The 16146-nt window shown below is 47.4% G+C and overlaps 1 protein-coding gene across 1 annotated transcript in view; it reads left to right on the top strand.

The window, feature by feature from the left end:
• Positions 1 to 16146, top strand: part of LOC311137424 (zinc finger protein 423) — a gene marked incomplete at its 5' end in the record, with an annotated part of 131441 nt that overhangs the window by 20501 nt on the left and 94794 nt on the right. Inside the window, one exon of the mRNA XM_084171914.1 lies at positions 6804 to 7010. Coding sequence (XP_084028040.1) covers positions 6804 to 7010 — 207 coding nt within the window. The remainder of the gene's footprint in view (positions 1 to 6803; positions 7011 to 16146) is intronic.

Raw genomic sequence — 16146 nt, 5'->3', positions numbered from 1 at the left:
GCAGGCTTCCTGTTGGAAAGCCACTCCTGCCTCACTGTGTGTGCTTAAAATTCACACACACACTGATAGGAAACACCACATTCTACTGGCTGTCTTCTAGGCAGAATTTAGTGAGGCAAAGGTTTCTCTATGACCTCCCCTTAAAATACACAATCAAACACACTGCACCCTGTCCATGTGGTCTGTGATTCAGGGTGGAAAAAGTAGTCTCATATCCCTGAGCATAGGGCCGATAAGGGGCTGTAATGGAGCTGAATTCGATTATTTTATTAATTTCCTCCTTCAGCCATTGGCTTGGCGTTGCATCAGTAACACCAATGAGAAGGGCTGTTTTTCCCGGCCCTGCCATTACACCACAGAGTTTCTAAACCCAGAGGCGCAACATCACGAGACTTCTGGGAATACTTGCAAAACAGACCTGGCCGGGGTTTGGGATTTGAGAAGTCATTGAGAGAAGTGAAAAGTTTTTCCTTAGTTGTAAATTTTCGAGGAAACTAAAGGCACAACCTAGATTTGAGACAATGTCTAAAGTAGTTGCACATGTTAGTACTCCAACCTCGTGAAAAACATCTTTATATCGAAGGAGTGCCTTTGATTGCGCAGTTCGGCGCAAGACGACCGTTAGACCCGATGACGTGTTTCTGCGCATGAGCTTAGCTAGCCAACATCGCCATGACATCGCCTACAAGCGTGATCAGGGATTTTCTATTGGAAAAGCAGTTTCTGCCGATCTTCATACTGTACTGTCTTTGATTATACCATTGGGCCGTGGGTGTTGTCTGTGACCTCACTACAGAACATCCTATGTGACGACTAGGTCACCTGTCAGTCATCGCTATAGGAACAGTATGGTGTCATCGCTATAGGAACAGTATGGTGTCATCGCTATAGGAACAGTATGGTGTCATCTCTATAGGAACAGAATGGTGTCATCGCTATAGGAACAGTATGGTGTCATCGCTATAGGAACAGTATGGTGTCATCGCTATAGGAACAGTATGGTGTCATCTCTATAGGAACAGTATGGTGTCATCGCTATAGGAACATTATGGTGTCATCGCTATAGGGAACAGTATGGTGTAAGGCAACAACAGGAAAACAGTTTTAATGTGTGAAGAGGAGGTACGTGCTTGTGTGTGTGTGCGAAGCCACAGGCTGGAACAGGTGATGGCATTGGTGAGCAGCTGTCAGGCTGTTTGTGTGATTTAATTTGCTCTCTTCCTTCCATGACGCCTGTTGGTTTTCATCATCCACTCTAGGTGAAGGCGCTGGTGTTGGGTGCTGTGCTCCCCTGCCTCCCTGCCTCTCTGGGGGTGTGGGGGTTTGGGTAGAAACACACTCTGAGCCTGGTACACAGCCTTCGCTGGCTCCCTGGGGGGCGCACTTATTGTGAAAACACAGTCGCCAGAGGAAGGGGAGCTGTTGAGAGAGGCCTGCTTTAAATAGGTCCCCCTGTTTACTGGGAGAAGGAGAGGGTTCCCCAGAGAGACGGAGGCAATGCGGCCGCATCCAGCTGCACCTGCTCAGTGACCGCTTGTTAGTACCCATACTGTATGCACCTGACAGCGTACGCGAAGCCTATAGGCCAGTTCAGGAGGTTTACAGATCCATACAACATTGTACAAATTCTCACACTGTAAACCCAGTAAACCTCCCACAGTGATTAGCGGTCACTTTTTAAAGTGCACAAGGTGTTACGTGTTTTCCTGTACGGTGAGAGGCATATGCCTTGGGCACGCTGAATGTCCCTAACAAAAACATGTTGTTTTCACTCAGGAAATAGTCCTGACATTCTTTTTGAAAGAATTTACCAGGCAGAGTGAATACAATGGTATGCACCTCAATCTTGGAAGTTCAGAATATCCCATAATATCTATCCGTTGTTGCCATCTATCCGCTGTAGCCTACCTGACTCATGCTCTCAGTAAAGTGGAGCATTCCTTCTGAATCTCCTCTCAAACATACTCCAGCTAGAGCTATTTGCAGCCAATCCATGTTATACTTCACTTGGCTGCCTCCGGTTGGTTTGAAGGTGTGTGTGTGTGTGTGTGTGTGTGTGTATATAAGTGTGTTCTGTAGAGAGTTGAAAGGCAGCCTTGTACTCTAGTTGTTTTTTATAAAAACACTGGACTTGTGGAACTTGGAGCTCGTATTTTTCCAGCTCCCAGGCTGCAGGCTGGGTAGGGAGGGCAGTGTGGTGGTATTCCGGACGTGTTTGGCAGACCCAGGGCCGGGTGTCCTGCAGATGTACGCCTCTCTCAGCGCGATCGTGTCCCAAACAGGCCTCCATCTTGGCTCACAGCAACGCTCCAACATCTAGGTCTGACTCAGGAGGGGGTTCTGTGCTGAAACCGCTAGGCCCATACAGTTTCTTTCTCTCGCTCGCTCTGGGTCACTGAGGACTCCATTAAAGTGACTGTGTATTCCCCTTCCATTTACTGTTTGCCTGTGTTCTCCCTCTGTGTATTACAGTAGGACCAAGTTATTAAAATCAAATCAAATCATTGCGTGCCCACTGTACTGTGTGAGTAATAGGAGACTGCCTCCAGAGGTCAGGGCAGAGCAGAAGGCTGGGACTGGATCTTGCCAGGGGGATCGTATCAAATGTAACTTTAAATGTCAAAAGGCACTGTCGGTTTTGGTTCTGAGCATTTTGAGTGGAGGGGAGGGAGCATCTATGAAAAATTCCCAACCATTTGACCTGTATTTCAGTTGGTATTTTTTCCCAAGTCAAACGATATTTGCTGAACTATAATAGTGAGAATAGATTGCTTTACCTGCCCACTAATTCACCCCCCTCATTGTAACACTAGGATGGTGATAGCTGGACTCTGGTGGTGGAGTGAAAGCGAGGGGGAGAGAAAATTAGGAAGAAAGAGAGAGACTCTCGGTCATTGCCGTTGCCTTTGTCTTTTGGTGTCTCCCCTGTCGCATGCCTGGTGGTGTCCATTAAGCCCACATCGCTCAGCACCTAATTATTTCCCAGATCTCATGTTGGAGTTTTGCATCGTTAAAACAGGAGGACAAAAAACATATCAACCTAACGAGCGGTAATTAGCGGGTCCCTGCAAGGCGGGGCTCTCCTCGACAACACCACAGCTCTATGGATTCTGTTAATTCACTTCTCTTCATCTAATTACCCCACACAAACATGTCTGTTAGAGAGAGAGATGGGCATTATCTGCAGCATTAGACACCCTCCTCCCTCTCATAAACACACACACATGCATAAGCGGGAACATACATATAGATTTGTGTGTATTTGTGGATGTGTGTGTTTGGGTGCACGTTTTGTGAATATCTTAATGTGTTTATAATAATACAATAATTTAGTGGGTGCTTATATTTGTCCTATTTTTTTGCATATCCCACTCTCCCTGAGACCCTCAGAGAGTGGGGTCACAGCCTGGGTCTGCCATTATCAACGGCGACCCTGGAACAAGTGCCTTGCTCAAGGGCACATTGACAGATTTTTCACCTTGTCAGCTCTGGGATTCGAACGCACGCGTGTGTGTGTGTGCATTTATCTGACTGTGCTTGTGAGTGTGTGATAGTATGTGTTTTTGTAAGTGTGTATGTAAGTGTGTGTACTATGTGTTTGGGTTAATGTGTGTATGAGTTCGTGTCTGTTTTGGTCGGCCTCTTGGCGTGGGGACAGTCTGTGACTCAGAGATAATGGCACTCTGCAGAGTGGGGGACCGGAGCTCCAGCTGGCACAGGGAGACGTGACGTGTGCTGCTGGGACTGCTGCTGCCCGCCACACAGATCCTGCCTGTGTCCCTAACGCCCCACCCCTGGGAGCCCCAGGCCCTCATTAAGTCTTCCTACTCTGGATGGGAGACTGGGGAGGGGGTGCAGCCAGGAGTGGACTATACATTTGTGATAAAAACAAACATATGCAAGCAAAAGTAGAGAGGGAGAGGGAGTATTGGAGTAAGGTAATGGGGTCAGCTAAAACTGTCTTTGTGAAAATACAATGAGTTGTCAGGTAGGTGTTTTTGTTGTTTTGAAACATTTTTGGTTCCAGGTAGAACCCTTTTTTGGGTTCTACCTGGAACCAAAAATGGTTCTACCTTGAACCCAAACTGGTTCTTCAAAGGGTTATCCTATGGTGACAACCGAAGAACCCTTTTAGGTTCTAGATAGCACCTTTTCTTCTAAGAGTGTATAAGCTTATTGACCTCACACATACATGCAATTTGTGTTTGCTACATGAAATCTAGGAACACTACTGTTTGTTAGTGGCAGAGGAAAACTGACCCTTAGCAGTGCTGTCATTGCGTTAACTATTGACAGAGCTCTGTGCATCTTTAGCTTTCTAACCTAGCAGACAGGTAGGAAGAAAGTAAGCTTTCTGGGTGAGAAATATGGGGTCTAAGAATATACCTGGGGGCATAAAGAGGCCTTGTTCTTCTGACTGGCCTTTTAGAAATCATTAGTCTCCTTGGACACCACTTCCAATGTAAGCCCTCATTTAATTTCGGTTTCCTCCCCTCAAATTGAATTATGTTTGAAAACACTCTCAAACGACTCTGCAGAGCCTTATTAGTAATGACCTCAGCACACATTATGGCAGATGTAGTTATTTTTGTGTGCGTGTACGTGTGTGGCTGTAGGTATGTGTATGCTGACTGTGGTTGGGTGATTTTTGTAGTCTATATTTTGTCTTTGCCTCTGAGGGCATTGTTGCTGTATGGATGATAATGTTAGACTATAGCTGTTCTGTGTATTCATCTTTGCGTCGGTGTCTGTAGTGTAGCTATAAAGCCCCTGCCATCCATTCCAGCCGCGTGGTCTAAACCAGGTAGAGAAACCAGGTAGAGAAACCAGCTCTCTTTGTTTACGTCAACTGGTATGTCACCTCTTCTGAAAACCAATCTCCTCCAGTCAGGACCAATATCCTGCAGCGACACACACACACACACACACACCACCACCACCAAATTCCCCCACCTGCTCCCCCCCAGCCTCCCTCTCCTCTTCTCTCCTCCCTCCAGATAAATAGTGTGCTCTGTGTTTATCAGGGCCACTGCTGGAGCTGCAGTGGTTACAGCTGGGGCGTGCGCCACAGCCGTATCAATCTTCCCCAGTAGCAGGCACATCCAGGGAGGCCTAATGATGGAGGCAGCAGAACTGTGTAGCAGGCCTCTAAATGAAGTGTGCGCCGGACCCCCTCCTGAGACCCCCTCCTCCCTCAGAGATTGGAAACACTTACTGGAGGGGAGGGGGGATGCTGCAGAGCAGGGGTGATGTGGGGCTGGGGAGGGAGTGCTGAATGGCATGGGGCACCCCCCTCCAACAAACACCCTCCCAACCGTGCCAGGCACTCTCATCCTCTCCTCTTCCTCCTGCCGAGCCCCATCCATCTCCCTGAGCCCTGTGGAGTAGACGGATGGAGAAGGGGCAGAGCGAGGGGGTGGAGAGGGGCAGAGCAAGGTCCCGTCTAGCTCCTCCCTCATTGTCATGGTAGCAGGTTGTGCTGGCATGTACTGGAGTTCACAGTACCCATACCTCTGGCATGAGGGCACCTGGGGGAATGAGGGTTTGTGTGTGTGTTTTTAATGTTAGTTTGATTGTGAATTCATGTGCTTTTGTTTGACTGCTAATATGCATTTCCTCTGTCATGGATAAAATATTGTTTATTTAAGGTGCATGTCAATGAACATGTGGGTATGTTTATGTCTAGATGTGTTGGTGTATGTGTAGTCTGTGTGTAAGGTGCCTGTGTCTTTGTAAGACAGTGTAGGACTGTGTCCGTGTAGCGTCAGTTAGGGACCACTCTCCTCCCTGTCCAGACGGTGCTCTCACCACTGGACAGATGGCCATAACCCTCCCTCCCCCCTAAATGCCCATTCATCCCTCCCTCCATCCGTCCATCCACCCTCCACACCTCTCCCCGAGAGGACGAATGTGGAATTGGAGCACCTCCACAGCCAGTATCTATCTATTTGATCCAGACCAGACCCCTACTCCTCTCTCTCTCCCCAACACCACCTACCCAACACCTAGGCTGTGCTGTGGGGCTTCAGTGTGGGGCTGCAATTGGCTGGGGCCAGGCCTAACCCACCCGTGGGTCAGAGCCCATTACCAGCAGCAGAGTTGCGGGCAGAGTGCTGGGCAGTGGGCACTGCCAAATTAGAGCTGATCAGAGCTGTGGAGCGCAGGAATGGCCTCATCCTTCTCTCCTCTGATTGCACAAGTCCACCATGATTAGAGAGGATGTGGAGCCTTAGGGAGCCAGCCAGCAAAACCATCCCCACTCCCTCTTTCCTTTTACCTCCCTCCTCTTCTGCACTCACGTTCCCCTCTTTCTTTCTCTCAATCCCTCTCACTCTCTTTCCCTCCCTCCCTCTCTCCATCCCCCTTTCCCTCCCTCCTCAGTGCAGTCCTTTTGGAACAGAGTGTTTAATGTGATAATATGGTGTGAAAATGGAGCCACAATGGCAGAGGAAGATTTTTCCACTGGTCCTCCTCACTCCTCACTGTATGCCATGAGTCGCAGTGTGGGCACACAGGCTGTCATGAGCCTTCTCCCTCCAGAGTCCTCATACCCCCCTCAGATGCCACCTCACATAGACCCTCTATTAAAAAGTGCACAAACAGATAATGTGAGCACGGACATCTTTAGTATGAGATGGACCTGAAATAATGCTTGTCCGGGTCAATTCCTGGTACAAATTGACTCAATCAAAAACTAATCTGATTCTATTACCTCAGGCCTTTCTGCAGTAGATCAGTAAGTTCCAGCTGTATGTTGTTCCATGCTGATACTCAGTTTCCCTCTCTCTGCGTTGTTGTTCTAGATGTCCCTGCTATAGCAGACCGAGAGGTGGAGAGGAAAGAGCGGCGTGCAGCCCTGGAGGACGGCGACCATAGTGTCACCAGCCATGACGATCGCATCGGGGACGATGACCTGGACGATGAGTCCATCTTCACCTGCGATAACTGCCAGCAGGACTTTGAGTGTCTGGCCGAGCTGACTGACCACCGCACCAACCACTGCCCCGCAGGTAAGACATTATACACACACTGAAATAAATCCACCAGGCCGCAGGTAAGAGATCCACAGGGTTGGCTACATCCACAAACACAGGGTTCTTATGGGACATGGAGCTCAGGTCAATACAACCTTTCAATTCAATCAATCCAATACCTTGTACAGTATTTAAACAGAAGCATATCAAATAACCCTTTTCCCATAGTTATTTGGTATTTTATTAGGATCCCCATTAGCTGTTACAAAAGCAGCAGCTACTCTTCCTGGGGTCCACACAAAACATGAAACATGACATAATACAGATCATTAATAGACAAGAACAGCTCAAGGACAGAACTACATCCAATTTTTTAAAAGGCACAGTTATTATATTGTTGAATGGTAGGAAATGTGTACAGTAAACACTAGGTGGACTCTCTAGCTAGGGAAATTAGCTTTAAAACAGCAACATTTTCTCTCAGCCTCATGGCAAAATGTATAGAATAGCATGAGATTAGCTATAAAATTGCAATTTTGTTCTCTCTGCCCCATGGAAAAATGTGTAGAATTGCTAGACGTTAGCAGTTTTCCTCAAAAAATACTGACCTTGCCTCATGAAACTGCGGGTTGAGGGGGAGGGGGAAGGGTTGAGACTTGACTAGTGCAGTGTTGAGACTTAACTACTTGAGGGCTAAGGAGGAGGAATGATGAGGTTGCTAATATCTATTCCGTACCAGTGACTGGCACGCTGTCTCTCCATGTCTGACTAGCGCACTGTCTTGGGGACAGTGCACGGGGAAAGGGGGATACCTAGTCAGTTGCACAACTGAATGCATTCTACCGAAATGTGTCTTCTGCATTTAACCCAACCCATCTGAATCAGAACGGTGCGGGGGGATGCATTAATTGATATCCACATCATTGGCGCCTGTGGAGCAGTTGTTGTTGGGGGTTAACTTCTTGCTCAAGGGTAGAACGGCAGATTTTTCCACCTTGCCGGCTCGGGGATTCATACCAGCAACATTTCGGTTACTTGGCCCAACGCTCTTAACCGCTAGGCTCGGTTTGGCTGCCAAATGTGGCACAAAGAGCTAAATAACCTTTAGAACGGTGTTGTACCCAGACAGATTATTTAGAGTATGTTAGGTAAAATGTTTTTATTTTATTAGATATGTATTATTATTATTATTATTATTTTATACTTTTTTTATTGTAGTGTTGGCAATGATTTTGCCGTGACGAAGCACCACAGCTAAATTAATGCAGCGGAAACACTGCTCCCATCACAGGTAGCTAGATGCCTGCAGTTTTCAGAATAAGAAGGTGTGTGTATACATAAATATCACCATGGTAGATGGAATATACAGTGGGGGAAAAAAGTATTTAGTCAGCCACCAATTGTGCAAGTTCTCCCACTTAAAAAGATGAGAGAGGCCTGTAATTTTCATCATAGGTACACGTCAACTATGACAGACAAAATAAGAAAAAAAAATCCCAGAAAATCACATTGTAGGATTTTTAATGAATTTATTTGCAAATTATGGTAGAAAATAAGTATTTGGTCACCTACAAACAAGCAAGAATTCTGGCTCTTCTTCTTTAAGAGGCTCCTCTGTCCTCCACTCGTTACCTGTATTAATGGCACCTGTTTGAACTTGTTATCAGTATAAAAGACACCTGTCCACAACCTCAAACAGTCACAATCCAAACTCCACTATGGCCAAGACCAAAGAGCTGTCAAAGGACACCAGAAACAAAATTGTAGACCTGCACCAGGCTGGGAAGACTGAATCTGCAATAGGTAAGCAGCTTGATTTGAAGAAATCAACTGTGGGAGCAATTATTAGGAAATGGAAGACATACAAGACCACTGATAATCTCTCTCGATCTGGGGCTCCACGCAAGATCTCACCCCGTGGGGTCAAAATGATCACAAGAACGGTGAGCAAAAATCCCAGAACCACACGGGGGGACCTAGTGAATGACCTGCAGAGAGCTGGGACCAAAGTAACAAAGCCTACCATCAGTAACACACTACGCCGCCAGGGACTCAAATCCTGCAGTGCCAGACATGTCCCCCTGCTTAAGCCAGTACATGTCCAGGCCCGTCTGAAGTTTGCTAGAGTGCATTTGGATGATCCAGAAGAGGATTGGGAGAATGTCATATGGTCAGATGAAACCAAAATAGAACTTTTTGGTAAAAACTTAACTCGTCGTGTTTGGAGGACAAAGAATGCTGAGTTGCATCCAAAGAACACCATACCTACTGTGAAGCATGGGGTTGGAAACATCATGCTTTGGGGCTGTTTTTCTGCAAAGGGACCAGGATGACTGATCAGTGTAAAGGAAAGAATGAATAGGGCCATGTATCGTGAGATTTTGAGTGAAAACCTCCTTCCATCAGCAAGGGCATTGAAGATTAAACGTGGCTGAGTCTTTCAGCATGACAATGATCCCAAACACACCGCCCGGGCAACGAAGGAGTGGCTTCGTAAGAAGCATTTCAAGGTCCTGGAGTGGCCTAGCCAGTCTCCAGATCTCAACCCCATAGAACATCTTTGGAGGGAGTTGAAAGTCCATGTTGCCCAGCGACAGCCCCAAAACATCACTGTTCTAGAGGAGATCTGCATGGAGGAATGGGCCAAAATACCAGCAACAGTGTGTGAAAACCTTGTGAAGACTTACAGAAAACGTTTGACCTGTGTCATTGCCAACAAAGGGTACAGTGAGGGGAAAAAAGTATTTGATCCCCTGCTGATTTTGTATGTTTGCCCACTGACAAAGAAATGATCCGTCTATAATTTTTAATGGTAGGTTTATTTGAACAGTGAGAGACAGAATAACAACAAAAAAATCCAGAAAAATGCATGTCAAAAATGTTATAAATTGATTTGCATTTTAATGAGGGAAATAAGTATTTGACCCCCTCTCAATCAGAAAGATTTCTGGCTCCCAGGTGTCTTTTATACAAGTAACGAGCTGAGATTAGGAGCACACTCTTAAAGGGAGTGCTCCTAATCTCAGTTTGTTACCTGTATAAAAGACACCTGTCCACAGAAGCAATCAATCAATCAGAATCCAAACTCTCCACCATGGCCAAGACCAAAGAGCTCTCCAAGGATGTGAGGGACAAGATTGTAGACCTACACAAGGCTGGAATGGGCTACAAGACCATCGCCAAGCAGCTTGGTGAGAAGGTGACAACAGTTGGTGCGATTATTCGCAAATGGAAGAAGCGCAAAAGAACTGTCAATCTCCCTCGGCCTGGGGCTCCATGCAAGATCTCACCTCGTGGAGTTGCAATGATCATGAGAACGGTGAGGAATCAGCCCAGAACTACACGGGAGGATCTTGTCAATGATCCCAAGGCAGCTGGGACCATAGTCACCAAGAAAACAATTGGTAACACACTACGCCGTGAAGGACTGAAATCCTGCAGCGCCCGCAAGGTCCCCCTGCTCAAGGAAGCACATATACATGCCCGTCTGAAGTTTGCCAATGAACATCTGAAGGATTCAGAGGAGAACTGGGGGAAAGTGTTGTGGTCAGATGAGACCAAAATTGAGCTCTTTGGCATCAACTCAACTCGCCGTGTTTGGAGGAGGAGGAATACTGCCTATGACCCCAAGAACACCATCCCCACCATCAAACATGGAGGTGGAAACATTATGCTTTGGGGGTGATTTTCTGCTAAGGGGACAGGGCAACTTCACCGCATCAAAGGGACGATGGACGGGGCCATGTACCGTCAAATCTTGGGTGAGAACCTCCTTCCCTCAGCCAGGGCATTGAAAATGAGTCGTGGATGGGTATTCCGGCATGACAATAACCCAAAACACATGGCCAAGGCAACACAGGGGTGGCTCAAGAAGAAGCACATTAAGGTCATGGAGTGGCCTAGCCAGTCTCCAGACCTTAATCCCATAGAAAATCTGTGGAGGGAACTGAAGGTTTGAGTTGCCAAATGTCAGCCTCGAAACCTTAATGACTTGGAGAAGATCTGCAAAGAGGAGTGGGACAAAATCCCTCCTGAGATTTGTGCAAACCTGGTGGCCAACTACAAGAAACATCTGACCTCTGTGATTGCCAACAAGGGTTTTGCCACCAAGTACTAAGTCATGTTTTGCAGAGGGGTCAAATACTTATTTCCCTCATTAAAATGCAAATCAATTTATAACATTTTTGACATTCGTTTTTCTGGATTTTTTTGTTGTTATTCTGTCTCTCACTGTTTGAAATAAATCTACCATTAAAATTATAGACTGATCATTTCTTTGTCAGTGGGCAAACGTACAAAATCAGCAGGGGATCAAATACTTTTTTCCCTCACTGTATATAACAAAGTATTGAGAAACTTTTGTTATTGACCAAATACTTATTTTCCACCATAATTTGCAAATAAATTCATTAAAAATCCTACAATGTGATTTTCTGGAGATTTTTTTTTCTCATTTTGTCTGTCATAGTTGACGTGTACATATGATGAAAGTTACAGGCCTCTCTCATCTTTTTAAGTGGGAGAACTTGCACAATTGGTGGCTGACTAAATACTTTTTTTCCCCACTGTATATCCAACCTGTGTCTGTGTCCTTAGGTGACTGTCTGACTGGGTTGGGGTTGTTTTAGTATGTATATCCAGTGTTCCCTTTTGGACTGTCTCAGTTTCATTCCATTACAAATCTCCAGTACTCTAAGGTCTGAGACTAAATGACTGTGATATGTGACCACGTTTATATTGATTTCACTTAAAGTTCAGCCACATGATTGGTTCTAAGTGGCTAAGGGCCGCCCCCATCTCTGGACTCCTATTGCTGTTGGCTGTAGTCATATGTAGTCATACGCCACTAACGCCAGTGTTGCTTAGTGTTCCTAAGGGACAGACTTGTTTAAAGCTAACACAGGGCACACACACACACACACAATAGGCGTTATTAGGAGCAGTGTAATTAATGAAAGGCTCAAAGGAGCCCTGCAGGGGCATCTGTTTCTTAGCAGATTAATCAAGGCCTGCTCCTTAACGAGTGCAAACACGATCGACAGAGCCACTCAAGCTCCTAACACAACAGCCCTTAGCGTGTGCCTGTTGTGTGTGTGTGTGTGTGTGTGTGTGTGTGTGTGTGTGTGTGTGGACGTGTTGAACTATACCAGAAGTCCCCACAAGAATAGCAAACAAACACACATTTGACCAACTGGTGCCATTTTGTTGGTCCCCACAAGGTCAAATGTTATTTCTAGGTGGTTTAGGGTTAAGGTTATAATTAGTGTTAGGGTTAGGAGCTAGGGTTAGTTTTAGGGTTAGGATCTAGGGTTAGTTTTCGGGTTAGGATCTAGGGTTAAGGTTAGGGTACGGGTTAGGGTTAGGTTTTAGGGGTTAGGGAAAATTGGATTATGAGTGGGACTGAATTCTGTGTCTCCACAAGGTTAGTTGGAGAAGACTGTGTGTGTGTGTGTGTGTTTGATAGGGGCTGGGGAGGGGGAGGGGGAGTCAGGGTGGGGGCTAGTGGCTTTCAGACAGGGAGAGGGAGCATGGCCTGAACTGTAACACAGTAGAGAGGAGGGAAGGTGTATGACTAGAATTGACCAATGGGTTGCCTGGACGTTAGGTGTCTATTCTAATGTTGAAAGACAGATGATGACCCAGCAGATGCGTCTCACACTGATGTTCCTCTTTGACTCCCTTCCTCCATTCCTCTGCCTGTCAGATTGAAGGCTGGGAGATGTGATTTCAGCTCAGTCAAGGGAGAACTACATGTTGCTGAGCGGAGAAAGAGTGGAGGAAAAGAAATAAATTAAATGAAATGATAAAACACACGGTCCCTAGGGAGTGAGTGGTGCAGATTGCAGAATAATCCCATGCTTCGACTGGGGGGATGGCATTTCCCCCCGGACCTCAGCTTTATTATTATTATTATTGAAAAGAACAGTAAATTAAAAAACATTCGCTGAAGAATCCTTTTAAGTTCTCTGTGGCACCCCTGGGAACCTCCCTTGTGGGGGACAGTGGCACAGGATGCTGCCTCCCTCTATCTGTCGGGGATAAACACACGCCACCACTGTGTGTGTGAATCGGAGGCTATCTTTGTATGGGTGGTAGGCAGAGGATGGGTCCCAGGTGTTTAGACAAGTACCAGGTAATTCAGCCACTTAGCAGCAGGCTCATAACGTGGTTCCATTAATTTGATATTACTCTGAGCACATGTGAGTTTGGGAGGCCATGTTGACTGCAGGGGGACTGACCACAGGCACAATATGATGGAGTAATTCCATTCCACAGCTGACATAAGCCAGCTGGGTGTTTATAGAGGAAAACACACTGCAGTACCTCTTTCCTCCTGCTGCTGTTGATTGTTCTGGAGAGGCCATGTTTGTTTTAGTGGAAGCAGAAGGACAGTGCTTATGTGTTAGAGAGGATGTCTTTATTGCCACAAGACATAGGCCTATGCCATGTTTTTGGTATTTAATGTTATCTGGTGTTTGTTTTTTGTCTGTATTTCTGTCTGACATGGAGTGGTGTGTGTGTGTGTGTGTGTGTTTTAATGTGTGTGTGTGTGTGTCAGAGACAGATACTGGAGGCTGGTCTGTGCATGCGTGCCATAGTGTAGGAAGAGTCTGGGGAGAGTCAACAGGAGGAGAAATCTGGAGCACTGGCTCCCTGAGGAACCCTTGAAAAAACCTTGAGATCAAATGGAGAACATTCGGTGCTCTGCTCCGCTGCCCTGCGACCGGCCAAGGTTGGGCTCTGGCTGTGAGAACCCCTCCCCTCCCTTTGCATCCCCTTTCTCCCCCACGGCTTTGCACAGCTGACCCCTGCCCCCCAGCCCCCCGCCTCCCCACGGCCTGTCAAATCTGGGCTGGAGCCGAGTGGCGGGGGTCGGGAGGGGCCCCGGGGTTAAGACACCATCACAGAACCAGTGGACCAGCCTGAGCCAATGGGGCCATTCAGACTCCCCTCTCCCTCCTGGCAGTACCACCTCCTCCTTGTTCTGTTCCATGGGGCCCCATGCAGCCATCCTCCGTTTAGTTTGGCTGGTTTATATATAGCAGACTGCCCCCCCCCCCCCCCCCCCCCCATCACATACACACCCACTCCTCTCTTCAACCCATGTGGCATAGCAGCGGGCAAATGGGGGGTAGAGAGTTGGCACATTGAGACACACACACACACACACACAGAAGTGTCCAGGGTGATCTCTGGACTGCAGCTGAGCACCATGCCTGAACTGAATGCATCAGCTCACCTTTTCACATTTCTATCTGCGACTGCAAAATCAGTCCTAAGAGAAACAATAATGGAAGTGTATCATACATGTTCTACATACTGTAGGCTGTGTGTTTGAATGTGTAAACCAGAGACTAAGGAAGGTTGAAGGAAGCACAGTGTGAGGAATTGAGGGAAAGAGGGAAAGAATAGTAGAGGGAGAGAACAGGCGAGGGAGAGAGCGAGAGTTTCTAGGCAGGCAATGACAGGGCTGCTGGTTCTGAACAGTGGAGCTCTGTGGGTGGGTGAAAGAGCTGTCAGTCAGGATAGGGGGTGGCGCCTCGGCCTGTCAGAAACAAATAGGAGGTGAGCACTAATTAACCCACCTTCAGTAGACTGAGAGGAGCTGCTAGGAGCACAGACAAGGAGGAGGGGAGCGTGTGTGTATATGGGTCTCTGTGTGTGTGAGAGGGTGGCTACAGACTCGACAACGAGAAAAGCACTGCACTGCCCTCACACTCTTTCACCTCAGAAAGAGCGAGGGAGGAAGAGAGAGAGGGGGGAGTGGGAGAATGACACTTTCTTTCAGCATCCTTCTAACTACACTGCAGTTGATGTATAGTTTCCTCTCACACAAATACACATCCAGTGTCTTACATACAAATGCGTAACATGCATGCATTCTACGACATAAGACTAACGAAAGCGCTAGCACAGGCTGTATTTGTTTGGGACATTTAGGTTGAGCTCTGGCCCTGTGCCCTCTGTCTGCCTGTTACGGTCACCCATGTCCCTGGTAATGAGACGGACAGACGGGAATATGACACTTTCACTACTGCTCACTTTATCTCTCTCTCTATTTTACTCTACCCCTCTCTCTCTCTCTCTCTCTCTCTCTCTCTCTTTTAAGATCATATACATTTTTCCTCCATCTCTCTCTCTTTTTCTCTCTCCCCCCTATCTCTCTGGGTGCAGCTGTACTCTCTCATCAGTAGGAGGGCATAGTGTTGGAGCCCCCAGCCTGCCAGGGAGTCTTTCTAGAAGGAGAGGAGGGTAAGGAGAAAGAAGAGGGTAGAGTGTCTGAGGCGTGGGCCCCTGGGTGATTGGGCGTCCCTAGGGTTCCCCCCAGCCCCTCTCACCCCAGGTTCCCCAAGCCATGAATACATTTCCATCCTCCCCCACCCCCCAGCAGCCCCCAGCTCCTGCCTGTCGTCACGGCGGCAGCTGAATCCTATGAGGCCAGGGCTCTTATTAAAGCCACAGATCACTTTCCTCCACCGAGAGGGAGGGAGGGAGAGAAAGGGAAGGTGAGAGAGAGAGAAATAAATGGATAGAAAGAGAGCGAGAGAAGTGCTGGAGAGAGAGAAGAGAGGGAGGGAGGGAGATATGGAAGGAGAGGTTGAGACGGGGAGAGTGTAGTGAGAGAATAGTGAGAGGAGATTGGGATGAGAGTCCTGCAACCTGAGCCAGAATCGCCAGACGGCTCCTTTCTGTCTATACTGTGCGTGTGCATGTGTGCGCGTGCGTATGTGTGTACGCAAGTGTTTGTACTGAATGTGTGTGGTTTTTATGTGAGTGGTTTTGTCTGTTGAGTAAAATCTATTATCTATTTAGTAAAAGCTATTTTGAGTGTGTTTGACAGAGTAAACGCTTTGGACTGTGGGTATCTTACTGGTGTTAGCTGGGTTTGGCTGCATTCTCTTTATCTCTCTCCCTCTGTCTCCTTCTCCCTCGCTCGCTCTTCCCTCCCTCTCTCTGCTCGGAGCCCGAGGGTGGCCTGAAGATTCCTCCACTAAGCCCTTGGCACAGATACAAATGCAGTCACAGCTGGTTGTAAACTCAGGTTTTCCAGGGAGAGCAAGAGATCTGCCTCCATAAGAGAGGGGAATTGGGGGAATGGAAGGGGGGCACAGCATGCAGGGGGTGGGAGAGAGGGCGAGAGGGAGAAGGGGGTGAGACGGAGGAGGGATGT

This window comes from Coregonus lavaretus, assembly GCF_964263955.1.
Source record: "Coregonus lavaretus genome assembly, chromosome: 11".
Taxonomy (NCBI): Eukaryota; Metazoa; Chordata; class Actinopteri; order Salmoniformes; family Salmonidae; genus Coregonus; species Coregonus lavaretus.
Note: the sequence above shows the minus strand (reverse complement) of the source record. Positions and strands in the feature narration are given on the sequence as shown.